This window comes from Oncorhynchus gorbuscha, linkage group LG19, assembly GCF_021184085.1.
Source record: "Oncorhynchus gorbuscha isolate QuinsamMale2020 ecotype Even-year linkage group LG19, OgorEven_v1.0, whole genome shotgun sequence".
NCBI lineage: Eukaryota > Metazoa > Chordata > Actinopteri > Salmoniformes > Salmonidae > Oncorhynchus > Oncorhynchus gorbuscha.
The window spans coordinates 9,130,399-9,154,127 of NC_060191.1; the positions used below are offsets into that span (position 1 = coordinate 9,130,399).

Consider the following 23,729-nt stretch of genomic DNA (forward strand, 5'->3'; position numbering starts at 1 on the left):
GTAGAGGGGAATAACTGGAGAAGCGGCCACAGACTGCAGGTCGCCGGGTAGGCGCAGGCCGTAGTAGACAGAGACACCTGCTCACACGCAGCATCTGATGAAGGCAAAAAACACGACAGGACAGGGCGATACACAATCACAGCAAAAACACGACAGGACAGGGCGAAACGCAATCACAGCATGGTGAATACTAAACAAGGAACCGACGGGACAGGAACGGAACACAAAGGAATAAATAGGGACTCTAATCAGGGGAAAGGATCGGGAACAGGTGTGGGAAGACTAAATGATGATTAGGGAATAGGAACAGCTGGGAGCAGGAACGGAACGATAGAGAGAAGAGAGAGCGAGAGAGTGAGAGGGGAGGGGAGAGAGAGGGATAGAAAGAGGGAAAGAACCCAATAAGACCAGCAGAGGGAAACGAACAGAATGGGGAGCACAGGGACAAGACATGATAATAAATGACAAACATGACAACTGCATTGTCGGAACTAGAAGCACAAGCATTTCGCTACACTCGCATTAACATCTGCTAACCATGTGTATGTGACAAATAAAATTTGATTTGATTTGATTTGATTTGATTTGATTTGAATACCTAGGATAGGATAAGTAATCCTTCTCACCCCCCCCCCTTTAAGATTTAGATGCACTATTGTAAAGTGACTGTTCTACTGGATGTCATAAGGTGAATGCACCAATTTGTAAGTCACTCTGGATAAGAGCGTCTGCTAAATGACTTAAATGTAAATGTAAATGTAAGTCCATTCAGATTTTAGACCATAACTGTTGTAGAACTGTTTGCATGAAATGGGTAAACCAAGCATACAGCAAATCCCCCAGTGCAGGACCCTCTTTCCCCTCCAACAATCACAGTATAATCTCTATTCGGGCTGCAGGTTGCCATTGGAGGTCCGTCTGGGGGAGCACAACATAAAGGAGCCCGACGGACAACTCCGGTACCCAGGATAGTGACATCACGCTGATAAAGCTAAGCCCGCCTGCCACCCTCAACAGCTATGTGAAGGCTGTGAGTGGAATGTGTGTTTCAAGTTTCAAGTTTTATTAGTCATATGTACGGGATACACATGGTATACACCATCCAATGAAATGCTTACTTCAGATTCCTACTCGACAATGTGTACTGTACAGTACCATGCTGCCTTGGTTATAAACGGTTAACAGCTGAGGATAACAGCTATTTTAGAGTGATTGGTACTTTTACAGTCTTAAGAAATCTCAAGTTTTCCATTTATTTAAATGTAAAGTCGTAATGCCTTGTTACATGTCTGTGTCTTTTCTTTAATGTTCTGTTCCAGTGAGATACCATAATACACTGCAGTGTGTGGAGGTCCCCCTCCGGACTGATAACACCTGCCTGAACGTCTATTTCTTCCAGATGACTGAGAACATGATCTGTGCTTGCTTCATGGAGGGAGGCAAGGACTCATGCCAGTTAACTGACATAACAGATCTGTACTATACTTCATATTTCACCATCTTGTCTTCACAATTTTTACCAATTTGTATCTTTTCTTGTCATTCTTCATCTTGCTCTGTCACTGAATCTCTCTATCTTGTTCCTGTCACTCTGGCTTGTTGCGCTCTCTCTTTCTTTATCTCTCCCATCACCTTCCCCATCTTATCCCACCTCTGTCTGTCTGTCACTTTCTTTCTTTGTTAGTTTGTTAGTTTGTTAGTTTGTTTGATTGTTTGTTTCTTTGTTTCTCTGTCTCTCTCTCTCTCTCTCTCTCTCTCTCTCTCTCTCTCTCTCTCTCTCTCTCTCTCTCTCTCTCTCTCTCTCTCTCTCTCTCTCTCTCTGTCTCTCTCCCTCACTCACTCTCTCTCTGTCTCTCTCTCTCTCTCTCTCTCTCTCTCTCTCTCTCTCTCTCTCTCTCTCTCTCTCTCTCTCTGTCTCTCTCTCTCTCTGTCTCTCTCTCTGTCTCTTTCTCTCTCTCTCTCTCTCTCTCTCTCTCTCTCTCTCTCTCTCTCTGTCTCTCTCTCTCTCCCTCTCTCTGTATCTCTCTCTCTCTCTCTCTCTGTCTCTCTCTCTCTCTCTCTCTCTCTCTCTCTCTCTCTCTCTCTCTCTCTCTCTCTCTCTCTCTCCCTCTGTCTGTCTCTGTCTGTCTGTCTGTCTGTCTGTCTGTCTGTCTGTCTCTCTCTCTCTCTCTCTCTCTCTCTCTCTCTCTCTCTCTCTCTCTCTCTCTCTCTCTCTCTCTCTCTCTCTCTCTCTCTCTCCCTCTCTCCCCCTCTCTCACTCTCTGTCTCTCTCTCTCCCTCTCTGTCTCTCTCTCCCTCTCTGTCTCTTTCTCCCTCTCTCTTAATTTTGGGTCAGTCACATTGGTCAGGTATTCTGCCACTGTGTACTCTCTGTTTAGGGCCAAATAGCATTCTAGTTTGCTCTGTTTTTTTGTTAATTCTTTCCAATGTGTCAAGTAATTATCTTTTTGTTTTCTCATGATTTGGTTGGGTCTAATTGTGCTGCTGTCCTGGGGCTCTGTAGGGTGTGTTTGTGTCTGTGAACAGAGCCCCAGGACCAGCTTGCTTAGGGGACTCTTCTCCAGGTTCATCTCTCTGTAGGTGATGGCTTTGTTATGGAAGGTTTGGGAATCGCTTCCTTTTAGGTGGTTATAGAATTTAATGGCTCTTTTCTGGATTTAGATAATTAGTGGGTAACGGCCTAATTCTGCTCTGCATGCATTATTTGGTGTTCGACGTTCTACACGGAGGATATTTTTGCAGAATTCTGTGTGCAGAGTCTCAATTTGGTGTTTGTCCCATTTTGTGAAGTCTTGGTTGGTGAGCGGACCCCAGACCTCACAACCATAAAGGGCAATGGGCTCTATGACTGATTCAAGTATTTTTAGCCAAATACTATTTGGTATGTTGAAATTTATGTTCCTTTTGATGGCATAGAATGCCCTTCTTGCCTTGTTTCTCAGATCGTTCACAGCTTTGTGGAGGTTACCTGTGGCGCTGATGTTTAGGCCAAGGTATGTATAGTTTTTTGTGTGCTCTAGGGCAACAGTGTGTAGATGGAATTTGTATTTGTGGTACGGGTGACTGGACCTTTTTTGGAACACCATTATTTTGGTCTTACTGAGATTTACTGTCAGGGCCCAGGTCTGACAGAATCTGTGCATAAGATCTAGGTGCTGCTGTAGGCCCTCCTTGGTTGGTGACAGAAGCACCAGATCATCAGCAAACAGCAGACATTTGACTTCGGATTCTAGTAGGGTGAGGCCGGGTGCTGCAGACTTTTCTAGTACCCGCACCAATTTGTTGATATATATGTTGAAGAGGGTGGGGCTTAAGCTGCATCCCTGTCTCACCCCACGACCCTGTGTGAATAAATTTGTGTTTTTTCTCCATTTTAACACTTGTTGTTTGTGTACATGGATTTTATAATGTCATATGTTTTGCCCCCAACACCACTTATCATCAGTTTGTATAGCAGACCCTCATGCCAAATTGAGTCGAAGGCTTTTTTGAAATCAACAAAGCATGAGAAGACTTTGCCTTTGTTTTGGTTTGTTTGGTTGTCAATTAGGGTGTGCAGGGTGAATACATGGTCTGTTGTACGGTAATTTGGTAAAAAGCCAATTTGACATTTGCTCAGTACATTGTTTTCATTGAGGAAATGTACGAGTCTGCTGTTAATGATAATGCAGAGGATTTTCCCAAGGTTACTGTTGACGCATATTCCACGGTAGTTATTGGGGTCAAATTTGTCTCCACTTTTGTGGATTGGGGTGATCAGTCCTTGGTTCCAAATATTGGGGAAGATGCCAGAGCTAAGGATGATGTTAAAGAGTTTTACTATAGCCAATTGGAATTTGTTGTCTGTATGTTTTATCATTTCATTGAGGATACCATCAACACCACAGGCCTTTTGGGGTTTGGAGGGTTTTTATTTTGTCCTGTAACTCATTCAATGTAATTGGAGAATCCAGTGGGTTCTGGTAGTCTTTAATAGTTGATTCTAAGAACTGTATTTGATCATGTATATATTTTTGCTCTTTATTCTTTGTTATAGAGCCAAAAAGATTGGAGAAGTGCTTTACCCATACACCTCCATTTTGGATAGATAATTCTTCGTGTTGTTGTTTGTTTAGTGTTTTCCAATTTTCTCTCTCTCTCTCTCTCTCTCTCTCTCTCTCTCTCTCTCTCTCTCTCTCTCTCTCTCTCTCTCTCTCTCTCTCTCTCTCTCTCTCTCTCTCTCTCTCTCTCTCTCTCTCTCTCTCTCTCTCTCTCTCTCTCTCTCTCTCTCTCTCTCTCTCTCTCTCTCTCTCTCTCTCTCTCTCTCTCTGTCTGTCTGTCTGTCTGTCTGTCTGTCTGTCTCTCTCTCTCTCTCTCTCTCTCTCTCTCTCTCTCTCTCTCTCTCTCTCTCTCTCTCTCTCTCTCTCTCTCTCTCTCTCTCTCTCTCTGTCTTTCTCTCTCTCTCCCTCTCTCCCTCTCTCTCTCTGTCTTTCTCTCTCTCTCTCTCTCTCCCTCTCTCTCTCTCTCTCCACCCCCCCTTGTGTCCTGGGGTCATGGCTGTGCTCTCAGGAAGAAGCCTGGCGTCTACACAGAAGTCTGCAACTACGTGTCATGGATCCAAAACACCATTACATCTGGCTAAGTAGCAAAGGCTGGTCCTGATGTCATGGAATTAACCATTTCAACTGACAATATCAAATAAAGTGTGTCTGTTTATTGAATGGTTTATCGCGTGGTCTTTGTTAGGGTTGACTTCGTATGAGGGGATTTGAAAAAGTCAGATCAGAATTTGAGCTATTGTGAAGGCGCTAGCTAGAGGGTTAAAAATGGAACACTTGGCTCCCTCTGCTGGCTATACAGTGATCAATCTTAAGCGATCATCAAAAAACATGACTAAATCATGTCTAGCAAAGAGAAGCAAAGAATACATATTCCATTTAGACTATGGTCTTAGTCAGTCTTCCAGTGTGGGAATATTCTCACAATACAGTAGACTACCCAGGTTTGTCAAGTCCACCCACCATCCAAAATACCCCAAGTACCACACCCTTCACCATGACATCATAGTGACCATGCCAAGGGTTCTGTTGGCCCTGTGGCCGGAGGCATTCTATTTGGGTCTGACCTGAGGCGTGTGGATTCATTCACAATAGTGCCGGTGGCTATGGGTGTGGGCCTTCAACGATCTCGACAACACATTTCTATGTCTTTTGCACACATTGTATATAGACTCCCCTTTTTTCTCTACTGTGTTATTGACTTGTTAATTGTTTACTCCATGTGTAACTCTGTGTTGTCTGTTCACACTGCTATGCTTTATCTTGGCCAGGTCGCAGTTGCAAATGAGAACCTGTTCTCAACTAGCCTACCTGGTTAAATAAAGGTGAAATAAAAAATAAATAAAAAACATTTCTATGTCCCTAAAGATGTAGTCAGGGTAAATAAAGTAGAATGGACAGCTAGGCAGTGGTGTAAAGTACTTACAGTTTTTTCCAACTGCTTACACACAAAATCTTTTCATGTCACACGATTTTTGAAACCTCCCACTCAAAGTGCAAAACTACACACCAAATATCCAAAGCCATAAGCTATTTCTCAGCCTTTCACTCAGTTGTCAATTGGATAAAACACTTTTTTCAAAACACTACACACAAATCTCTACCTAAAACACAAAAATCAAACAGGAAGTGACTTGCTTTCCTTTTCCAAACACAACCAATCAAAATGCTACACTTATTCACCAGGTCACACACACACTCCTCACATGTGCAAACACTAATAGCTTAACTGATCACTAACCAATCACTGCTTTACTGTAGTATAGGCCTATAAATAGGTCAAGGGTTAGATGACCTGTTTTGAACAATGGATGCCAACAATGGACAGAGAGCAAGAGGAGTATGAGGGAGAGGAAGAGGAAGAGGAAGAGGAAGAAGAGGATGAGGATGAGGGCAAAGACACTTGTTGATCATGTGATCAACCAAGGTTTGACCATGAGAGAGGCTGGACTGAGAGTCCAGCCCAACTTGAGTCGATTTACAGTGGTGTCCATAATTCAAACATTCAGAAATGAGAACAGGTATGCAACTATCTAATGACTATTTTAGCATTACAGTAATGTACTGTAAAATACGTATGACTGCATAGTATTGCATGAACATTTGTAACTCTAAGCCATCCATTTACTGCACTGCATTGAATGAATGAGGTTGGTTATCATGCTGTACTACATTTATTTTGTACATTGTTCACAGTTCCTATGCTGAACACATACTGTGTTTGAGTTCTGTACAGAGTGGAAAGGCAAAGACATCATGGAGGACGAGGACGCTTGATTACAGATGTACAAGAGACTGCAATTATACATATGGTTTTGTCCAACAATGCAATTAGGATTTGAGAGATAGGAGAGCATATCTTGAATAATGACACCATATTTAACAACCTCAATGCTGTAAGCCTGTCGACCATACAACACATCCTCCAACGGCACCGAGTGACGATGAAACAACTTTACAATGTGCCAAGAGAAACTCTGACAGTCAAGAATATGTGACATGACTTTGTAGAGGTATGTATGCAACACTACTTCCAGTACTTCAGACATAAACTATTTACTCATCTGTATATTATTTTGTCTGTTACAGAGAGTATTGGAGCTGGATGCCCATGTAATTCGCCATGAATTCGCCATTAATTTATTTATGTGGATGAGGTTGGCTTCAACCTCACCAAAACCAGGCGCCGCGGAAGAAATGTAATAGGACAGAGGGCAATTACCAATGTCCCTGGACAGCGTGGGGGTAATGTAACCATGTGTGCTGCCATCACTCAAAACGGGGTCCTCCATCACAATGCCACACTGGGTCCGTACAACACCGGCCATATGCTCACTTTTCTGGATGCAATTTACACAATGCTTGTCCCTGATCCAGATCAGGAGCCTGCTAGATTTGTGGTTTTACCACCAATTCTTGGCCCGCCCCCCCCCCCCCGGGACCCCACACACACAATTGTGTTCTTTACTGTATTCTAAAGAATATACTTTTGGTTTACATATGTTTATGGTTTTGTTGTATGCTACTGTATACAACAGTAATGTTTGGCCTAATAAATATTTTCTGTTTCTACATTGCATTGGTGTTTACAGTATACTTGTTACCCCTCTCAGCAGATTACTTTCACTGTAGAACATTGTAATAAAATGTAGATATAAGCCTATGAAAGACCAAAGAGCTTTAGATTTAGAACAACAGTGTTTACAAGGTATATCCAAAAATGTACTATTATGAAAGCAGTGTTTGCCATTTGATGCAAATGCTTCAGTCTGACATGTGTTTATGGCATTTTGAATGCAGTGTTACATTTTGAAGGAGATGTGAGGCATTTTACATTTTGTGTGTGCAGTTTTGGCAATTGTGTGTAGAGTTTTGAAAAAAGGAGACAGTTTTAAAAATGTGTGTAAGCAGTTGGAAAAAACTAAGTCATTGTTTTGGATATCTGTACTTTACATTAGTATTTATATTTTTCAACTATTCAACTTTTATGTTCCACCACATTCCTAAAGAAAAGAAGTAACTTTTTACTCCATTTCATTTCATTTTCCCTGACACCCAAAAGTACTTGTTACATTTTTAATGCGTAGCAGGACAGGAACATGGTCCATTTCAAGCACTTATCAAGAGAACATCCCTGGTCATCCCTACTGCCTCTGGTCTGGCTAAACACAAATGCTTCGTTTGTAAATGAGTGTTGTAGTGTGCTCCTGGCTATCCGTAAATAAAATATCATGTCTTGTTTGCTTAATATAAGGAATTTGAAATGATTCATACTTTGTCTTTTGATACTTAAGTATATTTTAGCAATTAAATTGACTTTTGATACTAAAGTATATTTAAAACCAAATACTTTTAGACTAACTCAAGTAGTATTTTACTGGGTGACGTTCACTTTTACTTAAGTCATTATTTTATTTAAAGGTACTGTATCTTTACTTTGACTCAAGTATGACAATTAGGTACTTTATACACCACTGCAGCTAGGTCTTTCGAGGTCATCAATATGGTAGTGGTTCCCAAGTTATTTGCTCTCTGAGGCTGTTGGTGTTTTCTTGTGACCCTTGCAAAACCACAAATAAAACCAATATTTTGGGAGTCTGCAACCCAAGCGGAGTTAGTGGTGATTGACCATGGGGCACGAGTTCCCCGACCCACCATTTGGGAAACAAAGCAATGTCAAATACTCCCAGGGTTTTACTGTAGTATATTCAGCCTCTTTTCCAATGAATATGTATGACTGAGACAGTTATATATTGTCATGTTACACTGTCACTGAACCAAAACACAGACCCTCAGGTTGATCCATGAGATAAGATATGGTCATATGGTCTTAAACACTGCTTGATGTGCCCATCTCTATGCACCATTCATGTGTGGTGGTGGATATACATTTATTTGTTAGCCTTGTGACTGGAATTGTCTAAACGTGTTCAGTACAAGAGAGAGGATGCAGGGTTATTATTTTGCCACCAGAGGGCATCATTCAACCTCTTGACAGATCATGGTAGTGACAAGGCAGCAATATTCCTCAAAGGAAATGTATGATGAAGATGAGGGTAGTCATATTTCCCACACTTTTGGTTGATCTTGTATAAGGGGTTTGTGTCATATGTGAATTGTGCTGTTATGTATTTATTGTCGAATCCAAATGCCACAAGTGGCCTATGGGAAGAATTTAGTAGGATATATTTTATTCTACTCTATTCTATCCAATAGTCAAGTGAATAATATCTAAATGCCTGTATTCTAAAATGTGACCAAATGGAACTACAGAACTGTAAATAAGTAGCCTATAATTGATCAAGATATATCTTCTTTTGTCGACAAAACAAATAGATAACCTAAAACAAATATTTAACATTTACGCACGTAACTACTTTTACCGAAGTAAAACTAATCCCCGTTGATTTATATTTGGCGAATTCACTATGGACCTCCTTTCTACTTTGACGCAGCACGTGCTGACTCACAAGCCCAGTATTAAGGGCGTTATACCTATGATGCTTTGCTTTGGGCCACTATATGTGCGCTCACATCTGGCAGCATCTGGAGTAAACGTGCTTCTCAAGTTTATAAAGTAATCCAACTTCACGCAAATTGCAGAGTAGAGTGGGAGTAGGAGACGGAGAGGAAAGGGCATTTCAAGAGTGCAGTAATTTGGCACGAAAGTCAGGTAAAGCTATACATGTTTTATCCAAATATGTTTTTAGTTTTTTTTACCATTAGAAATACAGTTTCGTTTTGCGGTACATTGGCTACGTCACAAAGAAACAAGGTAACTTCTTTATGATGCCTTTTGAAGATTGATATTTAATGTTTTTCTATCTTGTAATAAGCTATATCCTAATTGTTCAAATCAAATACATTTTGTAGACACGGTATTGTTGATGTAATAATACTTGAAATAATGTATAGCCTTTTTACAGCCTTTATTACATGTAGTCCTGTAACGTTCAGTTGTATTTTCAGGAGTCTAATTCAATCAATCAATTCACTTAATTCAAGAAATTAAATATTATCTTTAATTTAGACGTATTTGTTCCTCTTCCAATGTATTTATCTTAAATGTTCATCTTCCTTGATTGACAACAGGTAAAGGGGGAAAAATGGAACTGAAACTATTACTAAGGCAGGTGGGCTTGATAGTCCGTGCCATCCTGACATTCCTCTTTGCCCTGGTGGTGCTGGGGGTGATGGTGTGGGCCTATGTCCAGGGCTTCCAGCTGGCCACCTCCCCATATGGCATCATCTCCTTCGGCTTCTACGGCCTCCTGCTGGGGATCCATGTCCTGGTCCAGAGCCTGTTTGCCTTCGTGGAGCACCGTCGCATGAGGGCCCGGAGCAAGGCCTGCACCTTCACCAAGACCATTGGCTTCACTATCTCAGCCTACCAGGAGGACCCAGAATACCTGCGCGAGTGCCTCAACTCCATTCGGGCCCTCAAGTACCCTCCAGAGCTGCTGCGGGTCATAATGGTGGTGGATGGGAACTCGGAGGACGACATCTACATGCTGGAGATGTTTAGGGAGGTGTTTGTAGACCAGGACCCTGGCTGTTACGTGTGGAGGAATAACTACCACACATGGGACCCCACCCAGACCCAGAAGGCGGGAATCCTCGAGGTGATAGGCCCCGCTGGGGACGCTAGTTGTGGGCTGGGAGAGGACCCCCAGAGGAGGGAGGTGGAGGATCTGATCAACAGCAGGAGGTGTGTGTGCATCATGCAGAAGTGGGGTGGAAAGAGGGAGGTGATGTACACAGCGTTCAAGGCACTGGGACAGTCGGTGGACTACATACAGGTGAGGAGTTGATTTACATCTCTTGACATTAGGGAAATACTGTATTTCATTTTTTTTAAACACCTTGGATCAGAGCACACAGTATCTTCATTCTGTTTCTTGTCCTATAATGTTAATAATTGTTAATAGTTCATGTTAATAATAATGTCTCTCTCTCGCTCTCTCTCGCTCTCTCTCTCTGTTTCTCTGTTTCTCTGTTTCTCTCTGTTTCTCCCTCTCTCTCTCTGTTTCTCTCTGCTTCTCCCTCTCTCTTCTCCAGGTGTGTGACTCTGACACCAAGCTAGACCCCCTGGCTACGGTGGAGCTGTGTAAGGTTCTGGAGAGCAACCAGAAGTACGGGGCGGTGGGAGGAGACGTGATGATCCTCAACCTCAAGGAATCCTACATCAGCTTCATGAGCAGCCTGCGCTACTGGATGGCGTTTAACATCGAGAGGTCCTGCCAGTCCTTCTTCAACTGTGTCTCCTGCATCAGCGGCCCCCTGGGTAAGGAAATGACACTTTCCTGTGACCGCGATAAACATGAGTCATAACCTTGCTTCTCTTGTTTATGTTACTGGGAGTTGTGTAATATTATGTTAGTTGTATTCAGTAACATAACTGTGATACAATTTGAATGTAAATGCATGTACACTGCAGTACTATAACATAGATTTGGTTTCATCCTCAGGTCTGTACAGGAATGACCTCCTCCAGCAGTTCTTGGAGTCCTGGTACAACCAGAAGTTTCTGGGGACTCACTGTACATTTGGGGATGACAGACATCTCACTAACCGCATGCTCAGCATGGGCTATGCCACCAAGTGAGTATACATTTCTTCACAAATACTCCTCATACACAAATAAACTGAATCACAACACTTTACTGGAGATAAGATGATAATAGACTCATTCATCATCATCCATCCTCTGCTCTCAGATACACGGCCCGCTCCAAGTGTTACACGGAGACGCCAGGCCAGTTCCTCCGGTGGCTCAACCAGCAGACACGCTGGACCAAGTCTTACTTCCGCGAGTGGCTCTACAACGCCATGTGGTGGCACAAGCACCACCTGTGGATGACCTACGAGTCCATCGTCTCTGGTGTCTTCCCCTTCTTCGTCACGGCCACCATCATCCAGCTGTTCTGGACAGGCACCCTGTGGGACATCCTCTGGGTCCTCTGCTGCATCCAGCTCATCGGCCTGATCAAAGCAGCCTATGCCTGCATCCTGCGCCGTGACCTGGTCATGGTGTTCATGTCTCTCTACTCTGCCCTCTACATGACCAGCCTGCTGCCCGCCAAGTACTTTGCCATCATCACTATGAACAAGAGCAGCTGGGGCACGTCAGGCCGCCGCAAGATGGTTGGGAACTACATCCCCCTGCTGCCTCTGTCGGTGTGGGCGGCCATCTTGCTGGGCGGGTCCTGCTACACCATCTACAAGGAGAGCCAGAAGGGCTGGTTCACGCCGGCTAAGGTCCTAGAGACCAGGTTTCTGATCTACGGCTGTGTGGCGTACGTCTGCTACTGGTTCCTCATGATCTTCCTCTACTGGGTGTGGTTCCGCAGGCTGTGTAGGAAACGCTCTCAAAGTTATGACGTAAGCGTATAGGGATAGTTTTCTATACAAGGGGAAAAAACTGGATATTTAGTATTTATTTAGTATTTTGTACATCAAAGATTTTTCATTTATTTATTTGATCTTGCAGTACAGTAGCTGTTTGTGAACATATAAACTTCAAACAGCTGCTAAATCAACTGAACCAGAGAATATGTAAATGTATATAATGTACTGTACAGTATATGAGAACAATTACCTAGACTCTGGGAAGCTTTATCCAGAATAGTGTCAAAGATGAGAATATATCGGTGATAACTACAGTTTGCCGTGCTACTGAAGATGGAGAAAGGAGTTGTTAGTTGTTAAGAGAGTGAATATTTGACATTCAGTTGTCTTTACACATACTTTATAACAAAAACTGTATATGGAAGTAATATAGTACACCTCTCAGGAGTCCTCTCAGCAGTTGATGACAAGACTAATAATCTGTTCTAGATGGCCCTTGATTTGCTGTTGCTTATTTCTACTGACTGCCTAACGAACCAAGTGTTACATTGATTTAATATACGGATTTGTAATGTCTCTTGAGCACAACATGATTGAACTGTTATTAGATCACGCTGTATATGACTTGACATGTGCCTTACACAACAAAAATACTATATCTGACATAGTAGCTTTTCTTTGTTTTTAAATATACTTCTCTCAATAATGCACTGGAAATTGGTCTGGATTTTAATCACATCTTTTTTTAAAAACATTACCTTGGAAGCAAACTAGCAAAATGTCTTGTGGTTGGTTCTAAGTGAAGCTATTTATTTCAGTGTAAATAATAATGACAGACTCCGTAGGAAGACAATCAGACATTCATACATGTGATGTCCACTCCCAGGGATGCGTTGTGAAGCCCTGTGAGATAGACGGACAATGGTTCTGCTGTCATGTTGAGTATAGACATGAGAGATGCACCTGGCTCGGTTTGAACTGAACTGACTGAGCACATCGGTATAGATTATTTATGCACATTTTTCATTGTATGTGATTGATTTCCTTTATCATATTATTTTGCAAATGTGAATGAATGTATGTATGTTTTGGGAATTTGATAAAAATGAGAAAATAAAAATGAAGTATTTTGTGAGGAAAATGAAGTACAGTAACCTACTGTTGATTTGTTGAGGAGGGATTGTTTTGGTTACCACACCCATCTCTCAATGATCCTATCAATCTAGGAGTTTGAAATCAGTGTCTTGGCGGTTGCTTCATCTGACTCCACTATTAATGCTAACTATACCCCTGATTTCCCTGACAGTTGATAGGGAAGAGTAATTCCAAACATTTCTATAACCCATAATCTACCATTTATTCCTTTACTGTAGCCCCTAATACTGGCCCCTAGCTTGCAATGGAACGTCTGCATGATGTACTATCCACTAATGCTTCTGTTGACTGTAGGAAAGACGTGACATTTCCATTGTGCAACGCATGATAATCTGAGAAATGAGAGGTTCTGTTAGAGACATCTATCATCAGGAGGGTCATCGTTGCTCATCAAGAGGTATAATTACTGATGTAGAATCAACATTTCTGACCTCTCAGGGCAGTTAGAGGGCCAGTTGCTTTGCATTGGTTTCATTTGACTGGTAGAGGGAGGAGAGTCTTTGTTGCTGTTTCTGTTCCATACAAACACTTTTATGACAGGTCTGGGTGGGTGGAAATTCTAAAAGAGGCTGAAAACAGTTAATTACTGTATATACTAATTGTGTAAGTGACACCCATTTGTTTTTAAATGCTGCTATGTAACACTAACAGAGCGTTAAAGAGCCTGTCTTGCAGAGAACATATTAGCTGTGTGAAGCATCATGCTGGGGGCAGCAGGTAGCCTAGCGGTTAAGAGTGTTGGGCCAGTAACCGAAAGGTCACTGGTTCAAATCGCTGAACCGGCAAGGTTGAAACATCTGCCGATCTGTCCATGAACAAGGCAGTTAAACCCCAACAACTGGTGACGTGGACGTCAATTATAGGCAGTCCCCCGCACATCTCTGATTTAGAGGGTTTGGGTTAAATGTGGAAGACAAATTTCAGTTGAATCCTTTCAGTTGTTCAACTGACTAGGTATCCCCTTCCCAATTATAATAAGCTGAACAAACGTGTCAGAGCTAACTTTAAAGATCACAAGCAATTCTATAAGTGAATACCTTGTGATGTTATCAAAATGTTAATAAACAGATATATTGCTCTGACAATGATGATTGTTCTTGACTGATTAGAGGTCTTTCATTTATAGATGTGCAACGGACCGAAATGAGCACTATAACAGTATTATCAACTGGTTAAATGAACACAACAACAGCATTATCAATTGGTTAAATGAGCATTACAACAGCATTATCAACTGGTCAAATAAAACCACAACAGCATTATCAACCTGTTACATGAACACGACAACAGGCTTATCAACTGGTTAAATGAACACGACAACAGCATTATCAACTGGTTAAATGAACACGACAACAGCATTATCAACTGGTTAAATGAACACGACAACAGCATTATCAACTGGTTAAATGAACACGACAACAGCATTATCAACCAGTTAAATGAACACGACAACAGGCTTATCAACTGGTTAAATGAACACGACAACAGCATTATCAATTGGTTAAATGAGCATTACAACAGCATTATCAACTGGTTAAATGAGCATTACAACAGCATTATCAATTGGTTAAATGAGCATTACAACAGCATTATCAATTGGTTAAATGAGCATTACAACAGCATTATCAACTAGTTAAATGAAAACGACAACAGCATTATCAACCAGTTAAATGAACACGACAACAGGCTTATCAACTGGTTAAATGAACACGACAACAGCATTATCAACTGGTTAAATGAACACGACAACAGCATTATCAACTGGTTAAATGAACACGACAACAGCATTATCAACCAGTTAAATGAACACGACAACACTATTATCAACTGGTTAAATGAACACGACAACAGCATTATCAACTGGTTAAATGAACAAGACAGCAGCATTATCAACCTGTTACATGAACACGACAACAGCATTATCAACTGGTTAAATGAACACGACAACAGCATTATCAACCTGTTACATGAACACTACAACAGCATTATCAACCTGTTACATGAACACGACAACAGCATTATCAACTGGTTAAATGAACAAGACAGCAGCATTATCAACCTGTTACATGAACACTACAACAGCATTATCAACTAGTTAAATGAAAACGACAACAGCATTATCAACCAGTTAAATGAACACGACAACAGGCTTATCAACTGGTTAAATGAACACGACAACAGCATAATCAACTGGTTAAATGAACACGACAACAGCATTATCAACTGGTTAAATGAACACGACAACAGCATTATCAACCAGTTAAATGAACACGACAACAGGCTTATCAACTGGTTAAATGAACACGACAACAGCATTATCAATTGGTTAAATGAGCATTACAACAGCATTATCAACTGGTTAAATGAGCATTACAACAGCATTATCAATTGGTTAAATGAGCATTACAACAGCATTATCAACTGGTTAAATGAGCATTACAACAGCATTATCAACTGGTTAAATGAGCATTACAACAGCATTATCAACTGGTTAAATGAACACGACAACAGCATTATCAATTGGTTAAATGAGCATTACAACAGCATTATCAACTGGTTAAATGAACACGACAACAGCATTATCAAATGGTTAAATGAGCATTACAACAGCATTATCAATTGGTTAAATGAGCATTACAACAGCATTATCAACTGGTTAAATGAACACGACAACAGCATTATCAACTGGTTAAATGAACACGACAACAGCATTATCAACTGGTTAAATGAACACTACAACAGTATTATCAATTGGTTAAATGAACACGACAACAGCATTATCAACTGGTTAAATGAACACGACAACAGCATTATCAATAGGTTAAATGAGCATTACAACAGCATTATCAACTGGTCAAATAAAACCACAACAGCATTATCAACCTGTTACATGAACACTACAACAGCATTATCAACTGGTTAAATGAACACGACAACAGCATTATCAACTGGTTAAATGAACAAGACAGCAGCATTATCAACCTGTTACATGAACACTACAACAGCATTATCAACTGGTTAAATGAAAACGACAACAGCATTATCAACCAGTTAAATGAACACGACAACAGGCTTATCAACTGGTTGAATGAAAACGACAACAGCATTATCAACCAGTTAAATGAACACGACAACAGGCTTATCAACTGGTTAAATGAACACGACAACAGGCTTATCAACTGGTTGAATGAACACGACAACAGCATTATCAACTGGTTAAATGAACACTACAACAGCATTATCAACTGGTTGAATGAACAAGACAACAGCATTATCAACCAGTTAAATGAACACGACAACAGGCTTATCAACTGGTTGAATGAACAAGACAACAGCATTATCAACCAGTTAAATGAACACGACAACAGGCTTATCAACTGGTTGAATGAACACGACAACAGCGTTATCAACTGGTTAAATGAACATGACAACAGCATTATCAACTGGTTAACTGAACACGACAACAGCATTATCAACTGGTTAAATGAACACGACAACAGTATTATCAACTGGTTAAATGAACACGACAACAGCATTATCAACTGGTTAAATGAACACGACAACAGCATTATCAACCTGTTACATGAACACTACAACAGCATTATCAACTGGTTAAATGAAAACGACAACAGCATTATCAACCTGTTACATGAACACTACAACAGCATTATCAACTGGTTAAATGAACATGACAACAGCATTATCAACTTGTTAAATGAACATGACAACAGCATTATCAACTGGTTAACTGAACACGACAACAGCATTATCAACTGGTTAAATGAACATGACAACAGCATTATCAACTGGTTAACTGAACACGACAACAGCATTATCAACTGGTTAAATGAACACGACAACAGCATTATCAACTGGTTAAATGAACACGACAACAGCATTATCAACTGGTTAAATGAACACGACAACAGCATTATCAACTGGTTAAATGAACATGACAACAGCATTATCAACTGGTTAAATGAACACGACAACAGCATTATCAACTGGTTAAATGAACACGACAACAGCATTATCAACTGGTTAAATGAACATGACAACAGCATTATCAACTGGTTAACTGAACACGACAACAGCATTATCAACTGGTTAAATGAACATGACAACAGCATTATCAACTGGTTAACTGAACACGACAACAGCATTATCAACTGGTTAAATGAACACGACACCAGCATTATCAACTGGTTAACTGAACACGACAACAGCATTATCAACTGGTTAAATGAACATGACAACAGCATTATCAACTGGTTAAATGAACACGACAACGGCATTATCAACTGGTTAAATGAACACGACAGCAGCATTATCAACTGGTTAAATGAACACGACAAAAGCATTATCAACTGGTTAAATGAACACGACAACAGCATTATCAACTGGTTAAATGAACACGACAACAGCATTATCAACTGGTTAAATGAACATGACAACAGCATTATCAACTGGTTAAATGAACACTACAACAGCATTATCAACTGGTTAAATGAACACGACAACAGCATTATCAACTGGTTAAATGAACACTACAACAGCATTATCAAGTGGTTAAATGAACACGACAACAGCATTATCAACTGGTTAAATGAACACGACACCAGCATTATCAACTGGTTAACTGAACACGACAACAGCATTATCAACTGGTTAAATGAACACGACAACAGCATTATCAACTGGTTAAATGAACACGACAACAGCATTATCAACTGGTTAAATGAACACGACAACAGCCTTATCAACTGGTTAAATGAACACGACAACAGCATTATCAACTGGTTAAATGAACACTACAACAGCATTATCAACTGGTTAAATGAACATGACAACAGCGTTATCAACTGGTTAAATGAACACGACAACAGCATTATCAACTGGTTAAATGAACACGACAACAGCATTATCAACTGGTTAAATGAACACGACAACAGCCTTATCAACTGGTTAAATGAACACGACAACAGGCTTATCAACTGGTTAAATGAACACGACAACAGCCTTATCAACTGGTTAAATGAACACGACAACAGCATTATCAACTGGTTAAATGAACACGACAACAGCCTTATCAACTGGTTAAATGAACACGACAACAGCATTATCAACTGGTTAAATGAACACTACAACAGCATTATCAACTGGTTAAATGAACATGACAACAGCGTTATCAACTGGTTAAATGAACACGACAACAGCATTATCAACTGGTTAAATGAACACGACAACAGCATTATCAACTGGTTAAATGAACACGACAACAGCCTTATCAACTGGTTAAATGAACACGACAACAGGCTTATCAACTGGTTAAATGAACACGACAACAGCCTTATCAACTGGTTAAATGAACACGACAACAGCATTATCAACTGGTTAAATGAACACGACAACAGCCATATCAACTGGTTAAATGAACACGACAACAGCCTTATCAACTGGTTAAATGAACACGACAACAGCATTATCAACTGGTTAAATGAACACTACAACAGCATTATCAACTGGTTAAATGAACACGACAAAAGCATTATCAACTGGTTAAATGAACACGACAACAGCCTTATCAACTGGTTAAATGAACACGACAACAGCATTATCAACTGGTTAAATGAACACTCCACAGCATTATCAACTGGTTAAATGAACACTACAACAGCATTATCAACTGGTTAAATGAACACGACAACAGCATTATCAACTGGTTAAATGAACACTACAACAGCATTATCAACTGGTTAAATGAACACGACAACAGCCTTATCAACTGGTTAAATGAACACTACAACAGCATTATCAACTGGTTAAATGAAAACGACAACAGCATTATCAACTGGTTAAACGACTGGTTCAAATCTGTCATGGAACATTTACTAAGATTGCTCTTTGTGTAGCAAAAAAGTGTGTAAATGAATAAATGCATTCCCTTAATAACAAACTCAGCAAAAAAGAAACAGCCCTTTTCCAGGGCCCTGTCTTTCAAAGATAATTTGTAAACATCCAAATAACTTCACAGATCTTCATTTTAAAGGGTTTAAACACTGTTTCCCATGCTCGTTCAATGAACCATAAACAATTAATGAACATGCACCTGTGGAATGGTCGTTAAGACATTAACAGCTTACAGACGGTAGGCAATTAAGGTCACAGTTATGAAAACGTAGGACACTAAAGAGGCCTTTCTACTGACTCTGAAAAACATCAAAAGAAAGATGCCCAGGGTCCCTGCTCATCTGTGTGAATGTGCCTTAGTCATGCTGCAAGGAGGCATGAGGACTGCAGATGTGGCCAGGGAAATAAATTGCAATGTCGTACTGTGAGACGTCTAAGACAGCGTTACAGATAGACAGGATGGACAGCTGATCGTCTTCGCAGTGGCACACCATGTGTAACAACACCTGCACAGGATCGGTACATCCAAACATCACACCTGCTAGAGTTTATATATATATATTTTTTTTAAACGTTTCAGTAAAAGTGCCGGTTTTAGCCAGCCGGCTAATTTTCAACCGCAGTCCATGGGCAGGTTATTAAAAACAATTACAATATAGACAATAGCAACATAGGACAAGCAAGACATAGCATACAGACAGAGCAACATAGGACAAGCAAGACGTAGCATACAGACATAGCAACATAGAACAAAAAGCAGCAAGACAAAATTCATAAAAGCAACAAAGTGTTTCCACACCTCACAAGCTACAGACAACAGACAACATGGAAAGCGGCAACACACAGCTAGGGACCATGTTCACAAATCTGATTGACCTTTAGCCATGTCTTCAAGCATTTTGTGAACGTGTGATATGTGGTGCAGTTATGTGTGTCTGATGGCAGTGTATTTCAGACATGGGAAGCTCTCACAGAGAAAACAGATTTACTAAAGGTGCTTTTCCTTAAGGGAACTATACAGTCACATCTCATGGCAGACCTTGTGGATCTTCTGCCATATGTTTGGGTTTTCTGTTTAACAAGAGGGAGAGGTACAGGATGGCAACAACAACTGCCCGAGTTACACCAGGAACGCACAATCCCTTCATCAGTGCTCAGACTGTCCGCAATAGGCTGAGAGAGGCTGGACTGAGGGCTTGTAGGCCTGTTGTAGTAAGGCAGGGCCTCAGCAGAAAACCCACCGTCGCTGGACCAGACAGGACTGGCAAAAAGAGCTCTTCTCTGACGAGACACAGTTTTGTCTCACCAGGGGTGATGGTCAGATTCGCGTTTATCGTCGAAGGAATGAGCGTTACACAGAGGCCTGCACTCTGGAGCGGGATCGATTTGGAGGTAGAGGGTCCGTCATGGTTTGGGGCGGTATATCACAGCATCATCGGACTGAGCTTGTTGTCATTGCAGGCAATTTCAGCTCTGTGCGTTACAGGGAAGACATCCTCCTCCGCCATCTGGTACCCTTCCTGCTCATCCTGCCATGACCCTCAGATGATTTCCTGCAAGACAGAAATGTCAGTGTTCTGCCATGGCCAGCGAAGAGCCCGGATCTCAATCACGTCTGGGACCTGTTGCACGTCTGGGACCTGTTGGATCGGAGGGTGAGGGCTAGGGCCATTCCCCCCAGAAATGTCCAGGAACTTGCAGGTGACTGAGTGAAAGAGTGGGGTAACTTCTCACAGCAAGAACTGGCGAATCTGGTGCAGTCCATGAGGAGGAGATGCACTGCAGTACATAATGCAGCTGGTGGCCACACCAGATACTGACTGTTACTTTTGATTTTGACCCCCCCTTTGTTCAGGGACACATTTTTCAATTTCTGTTAGTCACATGTCTGTGGAACTTGTTCAGTTTATGTCTCAGTTGTTGAATCTTGTTATGTTCATACAAGTTTTCTGAAAATAAACGCAGTTGACAGTGAGAGGACATTTCTTTTCTTGCTGAGTTTATATTCTAAGGCAAGGGTACCCAAATCATTTTTGCGTCGGGGACCCCTTTTTTGATAGCAAAATCATCAGAGACCCCACATAATATCATAACACAATTCCTACTAGTTAGTCAGTCAGTCAGTGTTACATGATGCAGGGCTCCACCTGAGTGAGTCTCTGTAACCATAAGATCTGACACTTATCTTCTGGAGTAGTTACAGTATCTATAGTCCACAACAACAGGTCTTAAAACCCAATCAGATGTATTTAAGCCTGGTCCCTTTTTGTTTCTTTATTAGGACAAATCATACTCAAATGAACTATTTGTTATTATTGACGTCATTGACGTTAATGTTGTTATTGACGTTTTTATTCTGATACCTGTTATTTTTGTACTGTACTTTTATTCTATTGAATGAAAGGTTGTTGCAGTTTTACTACGACTTCTGCAGTGGCTTCTGCAGTGGCGTGGCTTAACTTATCAACTCTCGGGCCATGGGAAAAAAACATTTTAAAGGCTACCCTGTCGGCATCAGAGAGAACATTTTGTAGTTATAAAGCAAATTTCCTGCAATTCAAAATATGTTGCCTTGGGGCAGAGATGTTTTTTTTAGTTTTAAAGCTAATTTCTTGCAATTTAAAGCTAATTTCTTGCAAGTTTTTACCCAGAAATGTTATTGAGATATAACAATTAGCAGCATTGGACCTTTAAAGCTTTGATTACAGTGCATTTATGTTTTTTTTTAATTGGGGGGGGGGGATTCTGTAGTTTTTAACATAATTGATACTGTGGCGTATCAATATCCCTCCGCGTCACATCTCCCAATTAATTGTATTTATTTTTCTTGCATTTTTCTTACAACCTTTATTTAAACAGGGAGTCACATTGAGATAACAAATCTATTTTACAGGAGAGCCCTGTATACATTACAATTAAAACAGAATAATAAAACATGCACGTATGTGTATAAAACAATATAATTGAGCACACAGTAACAAAAGAAACATAATTCATAAAAGCAAGAACATCAATTAAGAACATCAATTGTATGATATTACAGGGTATTGTATTGCACCCTCCAAAAAATTGCACAGATCCCTTGTCCAAAATGTGTTTAATCTGGCAATACTCATACATTTTCTTCTTCTTCTTCATTTAATTTATTTTGTACCTGCGTGGACCCCATGCAGGTACATATATTTGAATATATGGAAAACATCCCTTACAATTGGTGATGGAACCCCTACTCACCTCAACACATTCTGGTGCAAGATGTGGGAGCACGAACATGACATTAATTATGTGCATAAATAGGGCCTCCCGGGTGGCGCAGTGCCACCAGAGATTCTGGGTTTGAGCCCAGGCTCTGTGTGACTGGGAGGCTCATGGAGTGGCGCACAATTGGCCCAGTGTCGTCCGGGATAAGGAGTGTTTGGCCGGCAGGGATATCCTTGCCGCACTAGCGGGCCAGGTGGAGTGGGCGCTGACCAGGTCGCCAGGTGTACGGTGTTTCCTCCAGCACATTGGTGCGGCTGGCTTGGATGTGCATTGTGTCAAGAAGCAGTGCGGCTTGGTTGGGTTGTGTTTCGGAGGATGCTTTCAACCTTTGCCTCTCCCGAGTCCGTACGGGAGTTTCAGCCACGAAACAAGACTACCAACTGGATATCACGAAGTTGGGGAGGAAAAAGGGGTAAATATATATATATATATATAAAATAAAATAAATGATATGCATAAATTATGACTTTGGATTGGTAACTACTACCAATTGGATACCACGAAATTGAGGAGAATTTACATTTAAAAAATGTTTAAAAAATTATATGCATAAATGATGACTTTGGGAAGCTTCCCTGTATTAAGTATCAATTTAACCAATCTAACTGGTGATAGCCAGTGCCGGTCAATACTGCCAGTACAACAAGGGTGGTGATTAAAATTAGTCAAAACATTCTTGTGGTGAGTATGTGAGGGTCTGAAGGGTAGCAGTTTATGTCATCACCATTACTCATCACACTCACTAGATGTGGGTTAATATCATGTTATAGACTTCTGGCTTCTCTAACTTCTTGGCTTAGGAGGGGGACTATGTGATATATATACTATCTGATAAGGTGACATATATGACGTGACTATCACCAAACGCCCTGACCGTCTGTGAAAGCCCAGACGCAGAGATGTGGATGGAGGATGCTGATACGAGGGGCTGGGTTTATGTTGGGACTCAGACCAGGGTTCCCAGGCTGTTAGTTGGTCACACAGGGTCTGAGGAGGTCTCTGTGTGACAAAGCAGGAGATCACTACCCCTGGCAGCTGGTTCAAATGATCCCTTCCTCCTCCACCCTGTCTAGGCCTCCTGCCCTGCGTCTGGGAGGAGTGCTCTCAGCTCTCAGCTCTCAGCTGGCAGCCCAACGAGAGACATGCTGCTCCCACAGTAATGTGACTAAACTGAAAGATGTGGTGTGTGTGTGTGTGTTTTGCAAGTTTGAGGGTCGGATCTATCTCCTTCCCATCTCCACCTCCCAATCAAGGTTTCAAAGTCATTCCATATCAACAGTCACCCACTTTGATACCAATGGAGCTGATGTTCTCAACTCACTGTGGACGGGATGACAACGCACAGTGAAGTGCTTTGAGGCCTTGTGAGAAGTGCTATGTAAATGTAATCATATGATCGTGATTCTCATTACTGTCATTAGTACCACAACGACATCATAATCGTACGAGATGCAGAGAAACCAGTAGATGCTGAGGTCTTATGTGAATCGTGTTGTGAGGCATGAAAGACGAAGACAG

General features: G+C 41.1%; 1 protein-coding gene and 1 long non-coding RNA gene across 2 annotated transcripts; both read left to right on the forward strand.

The window, feature by feature from the left end:
• The first annotated feature begins 5,914 nt into the window (after positions 1 to 5,914).
• LOC124005069 lies at positions 5,915 to 6,980 on the forward strand. The gene is made up of 3 exons (XR_006833558.1): positions 5,915 to 6,058; positions 6,234 to 6,550; positions 6,627 to 6,980. It is a non-coding gene; the product is annotated as an uncharacterized LOC124005069 (long non-coding RNA).
• A 2,660-nt stretch (positions 6,981 to 9,640) lies between these two features.
• Positions 9,641 to 13,016, forward strand: LOC124006200 (hyaluronan synthase 1-like). Its single transcript, XM_046316044.1, has 4 exons — positions 9,641 to 10,336; positions 10,596 to 10,821; positions 11,006 to 11,138; positions 11,255 to 13,016. The coding sequence occupies exons 1-4, from the start codon at positions 9,644 to 9,646 to the stop codon at positions 11,928 to 11,930; spliced, it is 1,728 nt and encodes a 575-aa protein (XP_046172000.1). The 5' UTR covers positions 9,641 to 9,643; the 3' UTR covers positions 11,931 to 13,016.
• Positions 13,017 to 23,729: the final 10,713 nt, after the last annotated feature.